The sequence below is a fragment of the Lindgomyces ingoldianus genome (assembly GCF_010093535.1).
Source record: "Lindgomyces ingoldianus strain ATCC 200398 unplaced genomic scaffold BDR25scaffold_19, whole genome shotgun sequence".
Taxonomy (NCBI): domain Eukaryota; kingdom Fungi; phylum Ascomycota; class Dothideomycetes; order Pleosporales; family Lindgomycetaceae; genus Lindgomyces; species Lindgomyces ingoldianus.
Genome location: NW_022985180.1, coordinates 521850 through 535790, shown reverse-complemented (window position 1 = coordinate 535790; position 13941 = coordinate 521850). Strand labels below are relative to the sequence as shown.

At 33.2% G+C, this 13941-nt stretch overlaps 2 protein-coding genes across 2 annotated transcripts; one reads left to right on the top strand and one right to left on the bottom strand.

Annotated features, from left to right (window-relative positions):
• Positions 1-9822: 9822 nt before the first annotated feature.
• Positions 9823-11086, top strand: BDR25DRAFT_370514 (uncharacterized protein; the record flags this gene model as incomplete). The annotated part of the gene is made up of 3 exons (XM_033697148.1): positions 9823-10403; positions 10467-10589; positions 10654-11086. Coding segments are annotated over 3 exons (1104 nt in total), but the record flags the coding sequence as incomplete, so codon positions are not given.
• A 1108-nt stretch (positions 11087-12194) lies between these two features.
• Positions 12195-13736, bottom strand: BDR25DRAFT_304265 (uncharacterized protein). Its single transcript, XM_033690173.1, has one exon. It carries the CDS (start codon positions 13569-13571, stop codon positions 12327-12329), a length of 1245 nt encoding a protein of 414 aa, XP_033546704.1. The 5' UTR covers positions 13572-13736; the 3' UTR covers positions 12195-12326.
• Positions 13737-13941: the final 205 nt, after the last annotated feature.

The following is a 13941-nucleotide window of genomic DNA, read 5'->3' as shown; positions in this document are numbered from 1 at the left end:
TAGTTGTAAACTCTAAGTAATACCTTTAAATTTAAGTTATAATTAATGCTTATAAAGGTAAGAATTTAAAAGCATGTAAATAGCTTACTAATGTTTATAGTAGAAGCCTTTAAAAAGGTCTTAAAAGGGGCAGTAATTATTATATATAAGCTAGTGTTAGTGTAAAAGAAGATTACAGAGCTTTAAGCAGTAAATAAGGCTGCCACGCAATATAAATTACATAAAAAAAAGTAAATTTAGGTAAAAAAGACTTTAATAGTTAAAAATAAAGCTTGTCTAACTACTCTAAAGAAGTTTAAAGCGCATAGTAATAAAAAGAAGCTAAAGACATAAGTGTGCGCTAAAAAAAGTAAGCTAAGTTAAAGGTAATATAGGCAGTGCAATTAGACTAGGCATAACTTATGTATATGTAAGAAAGTAGCAGAAGTAGACTCTAAATAATATCTTATATTGTATTACTTTATACAAGGCTAAAGTAGGCTGTTTTGCGCTAGAATAGGGTGGTTTTAGTAGGGGCTTAGCAAAAGTAGCCGGCCAACCCGTGTGGCCGGCCAACCCGTTAGGTACGTTAATAAGATTAGCTATAACATGTAAAATGCTGAACTGTTAGCATTGCAGCACAGGTCTACTACATAAAAAGAAACTCTAGACTAAATATAAAAACACCTCTAATTATGCTTTTTACTATTTCTAATAGAAAGCTAACTAGTAGAATAACTAACTTTTATACTACAATAAAGTAAAAAGCATTAACTGCTTAGTAGAAGACTGCATAGTAAGAGACTACTAAGAATTTAAGGTTATAGCTAACTAAGTAGATAAATAAATATACTACCTCTTAAGCACTAAAAAAGATAACATTAGCATAAACTATAACAAAGTCTATTATAATATAAAAGTTTTAGTTGTAGTAGAATAAGAACCTAGAAGAAGTTTAACAGCTAAGATTACCTTACATTGCTTAGGCTATAAGTAGGAAGGCCTTGCGCTAATAAATAGCAGCTGCACGTTTATAGTAATTAACTCTACCTAGGTTAACAAGAATAAGATTCTTTTCTAAATTAAAAAAAAACCCCTTCTAAGTATCCTTAGCTAACGCATTATTAATTAAGTTTAGTAAAGAAAAAATCTAACTTAAAACTAAAAAACTAATTATAAAAGCTAAAGAAATAGATAACTAGATATTATTTAGCATATTACTACTTAAAGAAAAATACTAAGTTATATTAGAATATAACTAGCTTTACAAACACAACCTTAGTATTAACTAGCAGATAATGTTAATACAACCTAAATCTAAATGTACACAGAAAGCATAGCTAAACAACCCCTAAAAAGAAATAAAGCCTTAGAAGTTCCTCTACTAGAAACTAAAAGCATATGCTGTCTACATAATAAAGAAGAGGCTAGAAAAAGTCTTCTTTAAATAATTTAAAAAAAGATTTAGACTAGGTAGAAATCTACTAAGTTATAGAAAAACCTAAGAAGGAACTCTTAAAAGAATACTATAACTATAAGAACATGTTTATAACTTCTAAAGACTTAGAAGAACTACTCTTATATTAACTTTAGAATTATGCAATTAACTTTAAACTTAACTTCTAGTTAAAAACACACAAGCTATGCCCTCTAACTACAGCTTAAAAGAAAGCACTACAAGAATACATAGATTACATGCTAGTAAGAGGCTATATCTAAGAAAGTAAGAGCCTTATAGCATTAGCAGTAGTCTTTGTAAGAAAGAAAAACAAGAAGGTTAGAGTTTATTAAAACTATTAAACCCTTAATAAAAAATACTATAAAAGACTAATTTCTTCTTTCTATTATCTAAAATATTATAAATTAGTTAAAAAGAACTACACACTTTACAAAGTTTAATGTCTAGAATAAATTTAATAAAATAAAGATAAAAGAAGAACATAAATAGATAACAGCTTTTAGAACTTTATAGGCTTTTTATAAGCTTTTTATTATGCTATTTAGACTTACTAACACCTTTGTAACTTTTTAGAAAGTAATTAACACAGCACTTAACTTATACTTAGACATTTTTGTTTTAGTATATCTAGATAACATTTTTATATACACTAAGAAAGACAAACTAGACTATGTAGTAAAAGTATAATTAGTACTAGATAAGCTCTGTAAATATAGACTCTACTTATAGCTAGAAAAATGTAAATTTAATGTATAAAAAACTAACTACCTTAAATTTATTATTAATAAAGAAGAAATAAAAATAGACCTTACTAAAGTAAGTAAAGTACTTAAATAGCTAACACTAAAAACTATTATAGAAATTAAAGGATTTTTAGGTCTTACTAGCTATGTATAAAGGATAATTAAAAACTACTTAAAAATTGCGCTACCTTTTATAAATGCTACTTTAAAAGAAAAATTAACCTAGAAATTTTAATAAATAATAAAAATAAAAAACTCTTTTTAAGAATTAAAATAAATTATAATAAGCTACTCTATCCTTAGAATGTATAACTTTACACTAGAAATAAAAGTGCACACTAATGCTTTTTTAAAAGCAGAAGAAGCAGCACTCTCTTAAAAATAAGAAGATAGTTAATAGCACCTAGTAGCCTACTACTTAGCAAAGTTTGCACTATTAAAATAAAAATATACTATCTCTAATAAAGAACTAAAGGCTATAGTTAATATATGTAAGAATTAGAAAGTTAAGCTTTAAAGTTTTAGTTAATAGTTTATAATCTTTACTAACTATATAAACTTTGTTACCTTTTTTACTATAAAAAAACTCTTGCCTATGCATGTGCAATAGGCTATAGAATTAGCACAGTTTAACTTTATTATTAAGCATGTAGTAAAGAGTAGTAACTAATAAGTAGATACTCTTAGCTAGCGCTCTAATTACTTTAAGAAAAATAAGAAGAATTCTAAAAAATTTATAATTTTTAAAAAAACTCTAAAAGGCCTAGTGTATAAAAGACTAAACTAAAAAAAACTACTATGTTTTTTTTATAATAGTTAAACAAGAATAAAAGAACTTAATAAAAGAATATTATAAAGCCTCTATGTTTAGACATCCTAGAATTAGATTGTTATAAAAAAATTAAAGATGCTATACTATGAAAAGTACCTTAGCTAAAGCATCTATGTACTAAGGTTCTATAGAAATGTAACACCTGCAATAAGAATAATCTGCAACAACATAAACTCTATAGACTGCTTTAACTAATTACAGCGCTAAGTTAACTATAGACTATAATAACTATAAATTTTATTACTAGACTACTACTATTATAAGAACCTAGTATAAAAAGACTTTATAATATAATTACATAAGTTATTAACAAAACTACTAAGTTTATTTACTTATAGCTATTAAAAAAAACATTATAGCTAAAAAATTTATATTTAAACTAGAAAAAAAAGTCTTAGCTACTTATAGTTACTTTAAGGTTATTATCTTTAACTGCAATAAACTATTTATAAGCAAGTATTAGGTAGCTGCAGTTAAGCACCTAGGAATTAATTATAAGCTTTTTATAGTATACTACCTGCAAACTAACAAACAAACAGAAAGAGTAAACACAAAAGTAGAAAAGTACTTGCGTAAATATGTGTTATATAAACAAAATAACTAGGCAGAATAGCTGCTAATAGCATAATTTGCTATTAACACTATAGAATTAGCTATAACTAAAGAAACTCTGTATAAAGCTAATTTTAGGTACTTTTTATAGTATAAACTGTATTTTACTTAGCTAATAAACTTTTTAGTAGCTATAAATTAAATAACTAAACTTCTAGAACTACACTAGAAACTAACTAGAAAAGCATAGTTAGCTTAGAAAGCTATAAAAAAAGCAGTAAACTAAAAAAAGTAACTAGCACTAGAAATACACTTTAATAACTACATGTACTTAGATACTAAGAATCTTAAAACACTAAGACTCTCTAGAAAGCTTACTAAAAAGCGCATAAAACTTTATAAAGTTATATAAACACGCCTTAGCATTTGTAAACTTAAGTTACTAAAAAAATATATATATACACTTTTAGTTTTATATTTCTAAGCTTAAACTTGCGCTTAAAACTATTTTACTAGTAACTACTAAATAAAAAGAAGAAAAAAAAGAGTATAAAGTAGAATAAATTCTAGACTATTAAGAAAATAAGTACTTAATTAAATAAAAAAAATAGCCTACTAGTAAAAGCACCTAAGAACTTATTAAAAGCCTGTTAAACACCTTTCTAGCCTTTTATAAATACTTAGAGTCTTTTTTAAATAAAACTACCTAAAAGAAAGCTTTTTAGTTTAAAAAACATTATTATTAGTTAAAACTACAGCAGTATTAGCTAGCTGCAATATAAAAGGTTTATAACCTTTTAATATAAGCTATAAAGAAGGAAGACCTATAGCTTTTACTTTAAGCGCTTTAAGCTTATCTAAGGATAAGAAGTCTTTTTTTAAATATTTTACTTTTTAATTTACTAAAATATTAAGCTATCTTTACGCTTAACTTTAACAGGCATTTAATAACTAAAGCTTTAACACTTAGAAAGCCTAATAAGCAGTGTAATAAGCTTATTTATCTAGAAAACTCTTACACTTTTTTTATTTTTTTTAATAAACACTTTTTATTTTTTATAAAAGCCTTTTATGCTTCTACTTTAAATAATCTTAAGCTGTGTTTAAAATAAATGTGTTATAATAGCTCTTTTTTTTTAAGCACTCTACACACTTCTTTAATAATAAGGTTATTACGCAGAAAGAACTACTTAAATAATAAGAACTATAAGAGCGCATCTTTATACAGTAAAAAGAGTTAAGTTAGGTAATAGTGCAAAGACAGTAGGTAATAGCAGAAGGATAAGAACTCTAATAAGGTATAGTTAAAATAGATAAATATCTAAAAAGCCTACATAAAAGGGCACCTACTAATTAAAAGAAAATTCTAACACTTAAAATAGTGTAAGCATAACAGTAAAAACACTAACTAGAAAAGAACACTATGTGTTATAACTTATAATTAGACTGTAAGTAACTAATTAGCAGTGCTTTATAGTTTAAATAATTAAAGATAAAAAGTCTTTAACTCTGTCTTAAATAAGTTACATAATAGAATAAATAAAAAATAGCTTTAGCTATTAAATAAATGCATAGAAGAATGCATTGTCTAATAAAAAAGAACAGTTTGCATGCACATACACGCAGCTAAATGCACACTAATAAGTCTTAGTATAAGCATGCAACAACATGCAACTATATGCTACTAAATGTATATAGTCCTAATTATAACTATAGTTAGGAGGTTGTGATTACTATTTAGTCTCTACCTACTTAATAGACTAAAAGGCATTAAAACCTTTATAAAAAGGACATTACTGCCTTATATATCTTACACTATATATACCTCTTTTTCTATCCTTCTAGATTAGGTTTGCCAGCTCCCTATACAGCTGCTAGGCTAAACCACAACCTGCCTTCTTAAAACCCGCCTCACCTATACTCTGCTCGACAGACCGTACACCCGATCAAGCTAGGTCCTTCCCCTTCCTCGCTAACAACACCATAGGCCGTAGTGCTCCCAAAAATACCATTTTGCCGGAGCAAGGATTGTAACACCTTGCTCTTTGCTATTACCTCTATTTCTTTATGTATTTAGTTACACCTTACTTTTATAGCTAACTTAGTAGTTTTCTAATATCCTTTTATATAAGGCCTATAGGTGTTAATGGCATTCTCAGGTTTAGAGTCCCCACGCACTCCCATATGCCTCTGAGTGGATTCCCACCGCATTCAGACCTATTGTCTTGCCTGTGCTGTTACAAAAAGTAGCTTAAAAAGTTATAAAAGCTTTTTAGTGTTTATATAATACTAACACTATATTTATAAAGTTATAAAGCTTGCCTATAACTTTATGCTAATAGTATAGTTTAAATTAATCTTAAGAAGCAGCTTAAGCTAGTGCTGCTTTAAAAGTGTTTATTTTTTTCTTATATATAACTGCCTTAACTACTAGCTATATTGTATAACTAGCGCAGTGTATATAGTGCTTAGAGGTAAAGGGCCTTTTAAAATGCTATATAAAGGCAAAGATAGTTTTATTATTATTATTTAACATATTATTAGCTACTAAATAATAAAATTTTAACATAATTTTAAAGTTATTAATAACTTTAATAATTTCTTTAGCTTAGTTTACTTTTATATAGCTACTATATAAGTTGTAAAAGCTAATAAGTACATTATAGTGCTAGTAGTTAACATTTATATTAGTATAAGTAAGCATGTTATTATTAATTTTTATAGTGCTAAAGTGCTAAAATAATAAGCTAAGGTACATATACTAATAAAGTGTAACACTACACCTAGAAAGAAAAGGTAGTTTAGAGAAGTTTATATATTAATACTTAATATAATTTTACTTTAAGCTATTTTTAGTATTATTTAAATCTTTACTCTCTAGTGTAAGCAGGCCTTATTTATATAAGAAGAAAATGTAGTATTTAAGACTAAAAAAGTTATAAGAAAATTAGTTTAGTTTTAAGTAAAAATACTCTAAAGTTCTACTAATAATACTATATTAAAAAAAATATTATAAAGAATAACTTAATTAATAACTACTACTTATAACACTTTCTTTTACTATATACTATAAAAGATAATATATAATAAGCTAGTAACTTTATAAGTAGCTTTAAATAAACTTACTAAGATTTTTAGCGCATTAAGTAAAAAACTTTTTTAAAAATATTAATTTTATATTTTTTTAAAGTAGCTTATAATATAAGTGTAACTATTAACTTTCTTTACTTTTTATAAACACCTTTAGTGTAGCACTTTTTATAAAGCTATAGCTTTACTTTAAAGCTATTTTTTATTATTATACACTAAATCTACTCTATGCTGCTAAATCTAGAAGAGCTGCTAGTTTCTATAGAGCTAGCTTTTATGCTTTACATAATACTTAACTTTTTTAGGCCTTAGCTTTTTATTTACTAGCTAGAAGTTACCTTACTTTATAGTAAAAGCTACTTTATTATTAAAACTAGCGTTAGCTAAGTACTTCTTTAAATAGGCATTAAATAGTGTACTGCCTTAAGATAAAACTAAAAAAGAAAATAATAAAGCCTTTAACTTAGTAAAGTAATAAAAACTAGTATAATAAAATACATTAGTTTACTAAAAAAAGCTAGCTCTAAAAAATCCTTAAAATAAAGTAGTATACCTACTGTGCTAAAGAAATTAAGACATTTAGCTTATAGTAAGTAGAATAATAAATGTAAATAAATTAATAATAATTTATAGGCTAAAACGCTAACTATTTATATAAAATAGCACACTTTACTCTTAGCTTTTACTATAAGCGCTAATGTTTTATAAACTTTAAAGTTTTTACTTAACATACTTTACAGGCAAGTTACTTACACACCTAAGTTACTTACTTTTGCTAAGACTCTAGTAAACTACTTTTTTTACACTAATGCATTTCTAATAACACTACTTAGATGTGCTAAAAAATGTTAGGTATAGCTTACACTTTAAGCTTTTAAATAAAATATAAAACTTTTAAAAAAATATACTATAGCTATATATAAAGTCTTTTAAAAAATAATAAATAACTATAGCACTAAATAACTTTTATAAGCTAATTCTATAGCAAACTTATAAAGGCTAAGTAATAATAAAAAGTAGGTAATTATTAAAACTATACTTAAGCTATATATATAAGAATTTTTTTTAAATAGCATTTATAGCTAATATAGCTAATTCTTTATACACTAAGTATAATCTAGGCTATATTAGCATAAACTAGCTGTATATGTTTAAAAAGTGTTATCTAGAGCTTAAAGTAATGTTTAAGTATAGTATAACTATAAAAAAGCTTTTTATAAGAGTTTTAAAGTAATTTAAAGTAAGTTTAGCTTTATAAAGAATATTAAAGCTAAGTATAGTATCTAAGATAATAATATATATAACTTTAGTAAAATAAGCTTTATTATAAGCTAAATATTTATTAAATATACTTACACTTAAAACTTTACTTTAAGCTTTAAATAATGCTTTATAAACATACTAGGCTAGTTTATACTAACATAGGCTAAATTACACTTAGCGTGTAAAGAATTAGCGCTATTAGCTATAAATGCTATTTAAAAAGAAAAATTTTATATATATAGCTTAAGTATAGTCTTAATAATTACTTACTTTTTATTATTACTTAGCCTTTATAAGTTAGCTATAGAATTAGCTTATAAAAGTTATTTAGTGCTAACGTACTTCACAGGCAAGTTGCTTACACACCTAAGTTGCTTACTTTTGCTAAGACTCTACTAAACTACTCTTTTTACACTAATGCATTCCCTACAACACTACTTAGACGTGCTAAAAGAATGTTAAATACAGCTTACACTCTAAGCTTTTAAATAAGACATAAAACTTTTAAAGAAATGTGCTATAGCTATATATAAAGTTTTATAAAAAAATAATAAATAACTATAGCGCTAGATAACCTTTACAAGCTAATTCTATAGCTAAATTATAAAAGCTAGGCAATAAAAAAAAGCAGGTAATTATTAAGACTATACTTAAGCTATATGCGTAAAGAATTTCCTCTTAGATAGCATTTATAGCTAATATAGCTAATTCTTTACACGCTAAGCATAATCTAGGCTATGTTTACATAAACTAGCCTAGTATGTTTGTAAAGCGTTATTTAAAGCTTAAAGTAAAGTTTTAAGTGTAAGTATAGTTAAGAAATATTTAGCTAATTATAAACTCTATCTTACTAAAGTTGTATGTGTTATTATTCTAGATGCTATACTTAGCTTTAATATTCTCTATAAGGCTAAACCTACTTTAAATTACTTTAGAACTCTTATAAAAAGCTTTTTTATAGTTGTACTTATACTTAAATGTTACTTTAAGCTTTAAATAACACTTTATAAACATACTAGGCTAGTTTATGTAAACATAGCCTAGATTACGCTTAGCGCGCAAAGAATTAGCTATATTAGCTACAAATACTATTTAAAGAGAAATTTCTTACGCCTATAGCTTAAGTATAGTTTTAATAATTACCTGCTTCTTTTTATTACCTAGCCTTTATAATTTAGCTGTAGAATTAGCTTATAAAGGTTATCTAGCGCTATAGTTATTTATTATTTTTTATAAGACTTTACACATAGCTATAGTATATTTTTTAAGAGTTTTATGTTTTATTTAAAAGCTTAAAGTGTAAGCTGTATCTAATGTTCTTTTAGCGCATCTAAGTAGTGTTATAGGGAATGCATTAGTGTAGGAAGGGTAGTTTAGTGAGGTCTTAGCAAAAGTAAGCGACTTAGGTGTGTGAGCAACTCGCCTGTGAAGTACGTTATAGCTATTTATTATCTTTTAAAAGACTTTATATATAGCTATAGTATTTTTTTTAAAAGTTTTATGTTTTATTTAAAAGCTTAAAGTATAAGCTATATCTAATATTTTTTTAGCGTGTCTAAGTAGTGTTATTAAAAATGCATTAGTATAAAAAGAGTAGTTTAGTAGAGTCTTAGCAAAAGTAAGTAACTTAGGTGTGTAAGCAACTCGCCTGTGAAGTACGTTAATTATTAATCTAAAAATGTAACTTTAAATATGCTTTTAACATAATTTTACATGTGTCTAATTAGGTCTTATTTTAGTAGGAAAAGTTGCCTTTTTAAGACGTACTACAGTCTGTAATGGGCGCTCCTCCAGTCATATGTTACAACTCATATCTCTCCTACGTTTCAACGGCTCACGTGACTGTTACGGGTCGTATACTATGACTCGTAGTACGTACGGTTGGGAACCCTGGCCCTGGTATCGGAGACCTCGCTGATCTAGTTTCTCGGGCAGCAGCAGCGGAGCAAGCAAGAATAGCGAGGCTACCGACGTTTGAACAAGATGATTGTGGCGATGGTAGGAATTTCCCGGATATTCCGTACGCAGATGAGGAGCTGGTTGCACGGTCGCTGGCGATGCCAGAGGAGGAAACGTATCCGAGGCCGAGGTTTAGGGAGAACCCTGGGGATTATATGACTTTGGGGCTGAGGAAGTTGGGTATGGAGGAGTGGCTTATTGTTGATGAGACATACCGCGAGTTCTACAATGCGAAGAAGTATTTGCTGGAGACAAAACAAGCGGAGGTTATTAAAGTATTGCCAGAGGCGGAGGATGCTTGTAAAGAGTTGATGCAGGAGGTTGTGGGCTTCTGGCTGGATAAATATCCGAAGTACTACGATGTTGTTAAAAGAGCGGGTGTCAGGAAGATTAGGAATAAGGTTGTAAAGGAGGAACTGAGGTTGGATCCACCGTATGACGTTCATCTGTTGGAAATGTGTGCGAGGCTTGCAATGGAGGATTTTAATATCTTGAGGAAGAGTGAGTTCAGTGGGATGCATTACCTGTAGGCTGACATCTACCAAACGCCTACCTAGAGTTAGACAGCCTGCTAAAAAATCCAATCAAGGATTGCGAGTGCCACTGCCTTTCCAGCAGGTTGGCGTCTCTCCTGCCGTATCGGAAAATCCATTTTCAACCTCCACGGCCCGATAAACGAGTGGAAAAGCAAGCTATTACAGCCCGTCGAACAGTAAGCTTCATACTGTATGACTGCCTATTCCCAAGCCTTGGCTAACATGTATCCCCAACAACAGTTACTTCAGCCGCCTAACCTCAAAAACCTGTTTAGAGTGCTCCACTTTTTTCATCCAAACCGACCCCGACTCTCGCCCCCTCGAAGAACTCCTCTTCATCCAAGCAGGTAAAGACTTCTTCCCCGGAAACATCTGGAACCTTCACCCACAAGACATCATCATCCGCCGCGAACGACAGATATTCCGTCAGCTTCCTAAATCTAACACGGTTGCCCTCACGGTCAAAACGTCGGTGCAGAGTTTGACGGACTTGCCAAAGGAGGGGCGGAAGAACCTTGTGAGGAGATTAAGTCGTGGCCGGAGGGGATTGCGGCGTTTAAGGGGAGAGAGCTTTGGGGTAGGGCGGTTGTTGGGTTTTGTGAGGGGAAGCGGGTGGCTGTGCTGGAGGATGTGGACTTAGGGTCCGAGATTGGGACGTTGACTAGGATTGAGGAGGATGAGGATTGAGAGGTTGCTAGAAATAGGCACAGGATAGTTTCCATTGTATATTAGTGTTTGTTAGGGATCTACACATCGATCACTACCTCTTATGAACCATTCATGATATAGGACTCAAATAGTACCCCAGAAAATAACAGCCAGCAAAACTAGCAAAGTGACACATCCAACAGGTCTGCCCATGATCTTGAGGTACGGAGGAGGAAAGACACACTTATCCCTCGCAATCCACCTCCAGCCTCCTCACCCTCAGCAATCACATTCAACCAAAAACGCTGTTCCCATATCATACTCCAACACTACCGCCCCCTTCCGCTCTCTGCCTCATCAATTCCACCAAAAAAATAAAATCCCCCCATATCCCCTCCCCACATACCACACATCCCCAGCTAAATGCGCCATCTCCTGCCTCGCCCGGGGCCCGTCAGCGAAAGCTTCCTGTCTAGCCCTACCTCCCACTAATGCCTTAACCTCATACAAGTTAATGAAAAAAGATATCAACAAGGCCAGTGCTGAACGCGGCGAAATTGGAGCTGGGGAGAGGGGTGCACCCGAAGAGAGACTAGGTTTGAGAGTTGATGAGGAGGAAGGGGAAGAATGGGATTTGGAGCGTAGGTGCATGGAGTGTGGATATTGGGATACATAGACTTCGATGGATATGGCTAAGGGGGGTTGGGAAGTATTGGGGGGTGAGCCCACAAGTATTTGACGAGTTTTGGGGATAAGGTGGATTCAAGGGGGAAACAGTGTGGAGAATAAGCGAGAAGAGTTTCCTCTGGCCGGGCTCGTAGTCCTCCGTACTGCCCATTGGCTGTAGTCAGTACCGTTGGCTGAGCAGGTGAGGCATCGGTGAGAGTGGCCAATGTGAGGCCCAAGATGGTAGCCACCAGCAGGAAAGAAGTGAGTGGATGCATTCTGAAGGCAACTGCTACTTGGATAGAGTTGAAGGAAAATAATTGTTTGGTGGTGGTGGAGTCCGGAGATAATGAAAAGCGGGGGACTTTATGAAGGGGGGAGCTTGAGTAGACGTGGTTTAGATGTGGCAGTCAAGGTGGAATCCAGGAGCGGACATCACCTGCATCTTCACACGCCAAGGTCGTCTTGTGAAGCCACAGGAATCATTACTGAGGGACAAGATATGCCTGGCACTATATAACCACCTCAAGTTAACAAACGCTGATATCATCTGCCCAGTCAAATAATGAAGTAAAAAGTCAATCCGCGTCTTATCAATTCTATGAGCCCACACGCTGAAGTGCCTCTACTTTGGAATACAATTCCTTTGGATCTTCAAAGACGCACCAGATATTATTTGGTACGTCTTTGAAGGCCTTCTCGAACCTCTCTGGATCATTCTTCTTGTCCTCATCCATCTCCGAGACTCCAGTAACCTTCCGAATATAGATCGCACCGATCCACTTGGAGTACTTGCGATACATTTCGCCGTATGCCTCGGGATCAGATTGGGTGCTGTCCCCAATGCATATGAACTTGCGCTTGGGGAAGGATGCGTGGATCTTTTGCATGGCTCCCACCTTGTATGCTTGCGTTCCTCGCGTGAGGTTTTCCAGAAATCCAGCGAGATTCATCCAGGACGCATCGCGCAAGACCATAGTTCCAGCAGGGTAATAAGCATCCCTAAACTCGCGTAGGAAGGGATATAAATTGTAGGGCGAGGCAGAGAGATACCAGAAAGGTGGGTTGTTGAGCGTCTGAGCGATGTGCTTGTAGAACTCGGGCATGCCTTGGATCGGCTCTGGCTCATCGGTGAAGGTTGTTTTCAGGATACCAATGGGCGAAGAGGTCAGGGTCTTCTTAATGGTATCGTCGATGTCGCTGATGATGGCCCATCCAGTTGGAGTCACAAGGTTGATTCTCATGGCCATTCCATCGACGTTGATTGGCTTCGCGTTGGCGACTTGGCCCTCTTTCTTGTCGACATGGAAAATGTTCTGTCCAGGGATAGTCAAAGAATCGGTGCTGATGCCATCTCGGCCGCTGGGGCCAAGTTGTGTCGGAACGCCCTGCAGCTCGATCTTCACAGCGTGGGCTGGGAGAATCGAGTCCAGGAGAGGCTGAACCCTCTTGGCAATGGTAGCCTTTGCCTGGTCATCGTCTGCAAGCCCAACCTGCTCGCTGATCCACGCGACGACTTCTCCCAAGTCTTTGCCGCTGTTCTTCACAAAGTATGCCGCAACAACCTCGGTGCTCCACAGCCCCAGTCGGTCCTTGTAACCGGTACTGTCGAATAGCCATACGAGATCCTTCTCCGGGTCGACGTATTTGTAGAAGGGGTTGTGCGATCCAAGGTAGGAAGACAGGTTATCCTTGAGGGAGAATTGGAACCGGTGCATGAGGGCAGGCATAGTTTTCTCAAAGTCAGGGAACTTTCCAGATTCTCGAGTAATGCGATCTTCTTCAGTCTCTTGAAAGCGCTGTCTGGCCTGGCCCGCCATGGCGCTCGCGGACTCAGGTGCCATTTTGAATAGCTGAGTTGAGGAGGAGGAAGTGTGTTTAGTGGATGTCTAAGGTGGTAGGGAGTCAGGAGGGGGAAATTCTGCACGAGATGTATTCCTGGAGGGAAAAAGCATCGTGAGCAGGTCAGCGTCAAGGCGTGTTCTCCAGCCTGAGGCGCATGGCCAGCAATGACGACTGACAAGCCATTTAGGTGGCTAAGCTGAGGCAGTGGCTTGCCGGGGGGGGAGGGGAAGGGTGATTCCCCGCCAAGCTTTGACGCCAACAGCCCAACCTCGTGACACATATGTACGTATCATATGCCTTTCCTCTTCAAATGCGCGCAAACTGACCTGGCCTCGAGAATGCATCCAAGCCTTGGAATCCAAGCCTCGG

Coding starts and splice junctions, on each gene's coding strand:
- BDR25DRAFT_304265 (XM_033690173.1), bottom strand. CDS start 13,571: ATGGCACCTGAGTCCGCGAGCGCCATGGCGGGCCAGGCCAGACAGCGC.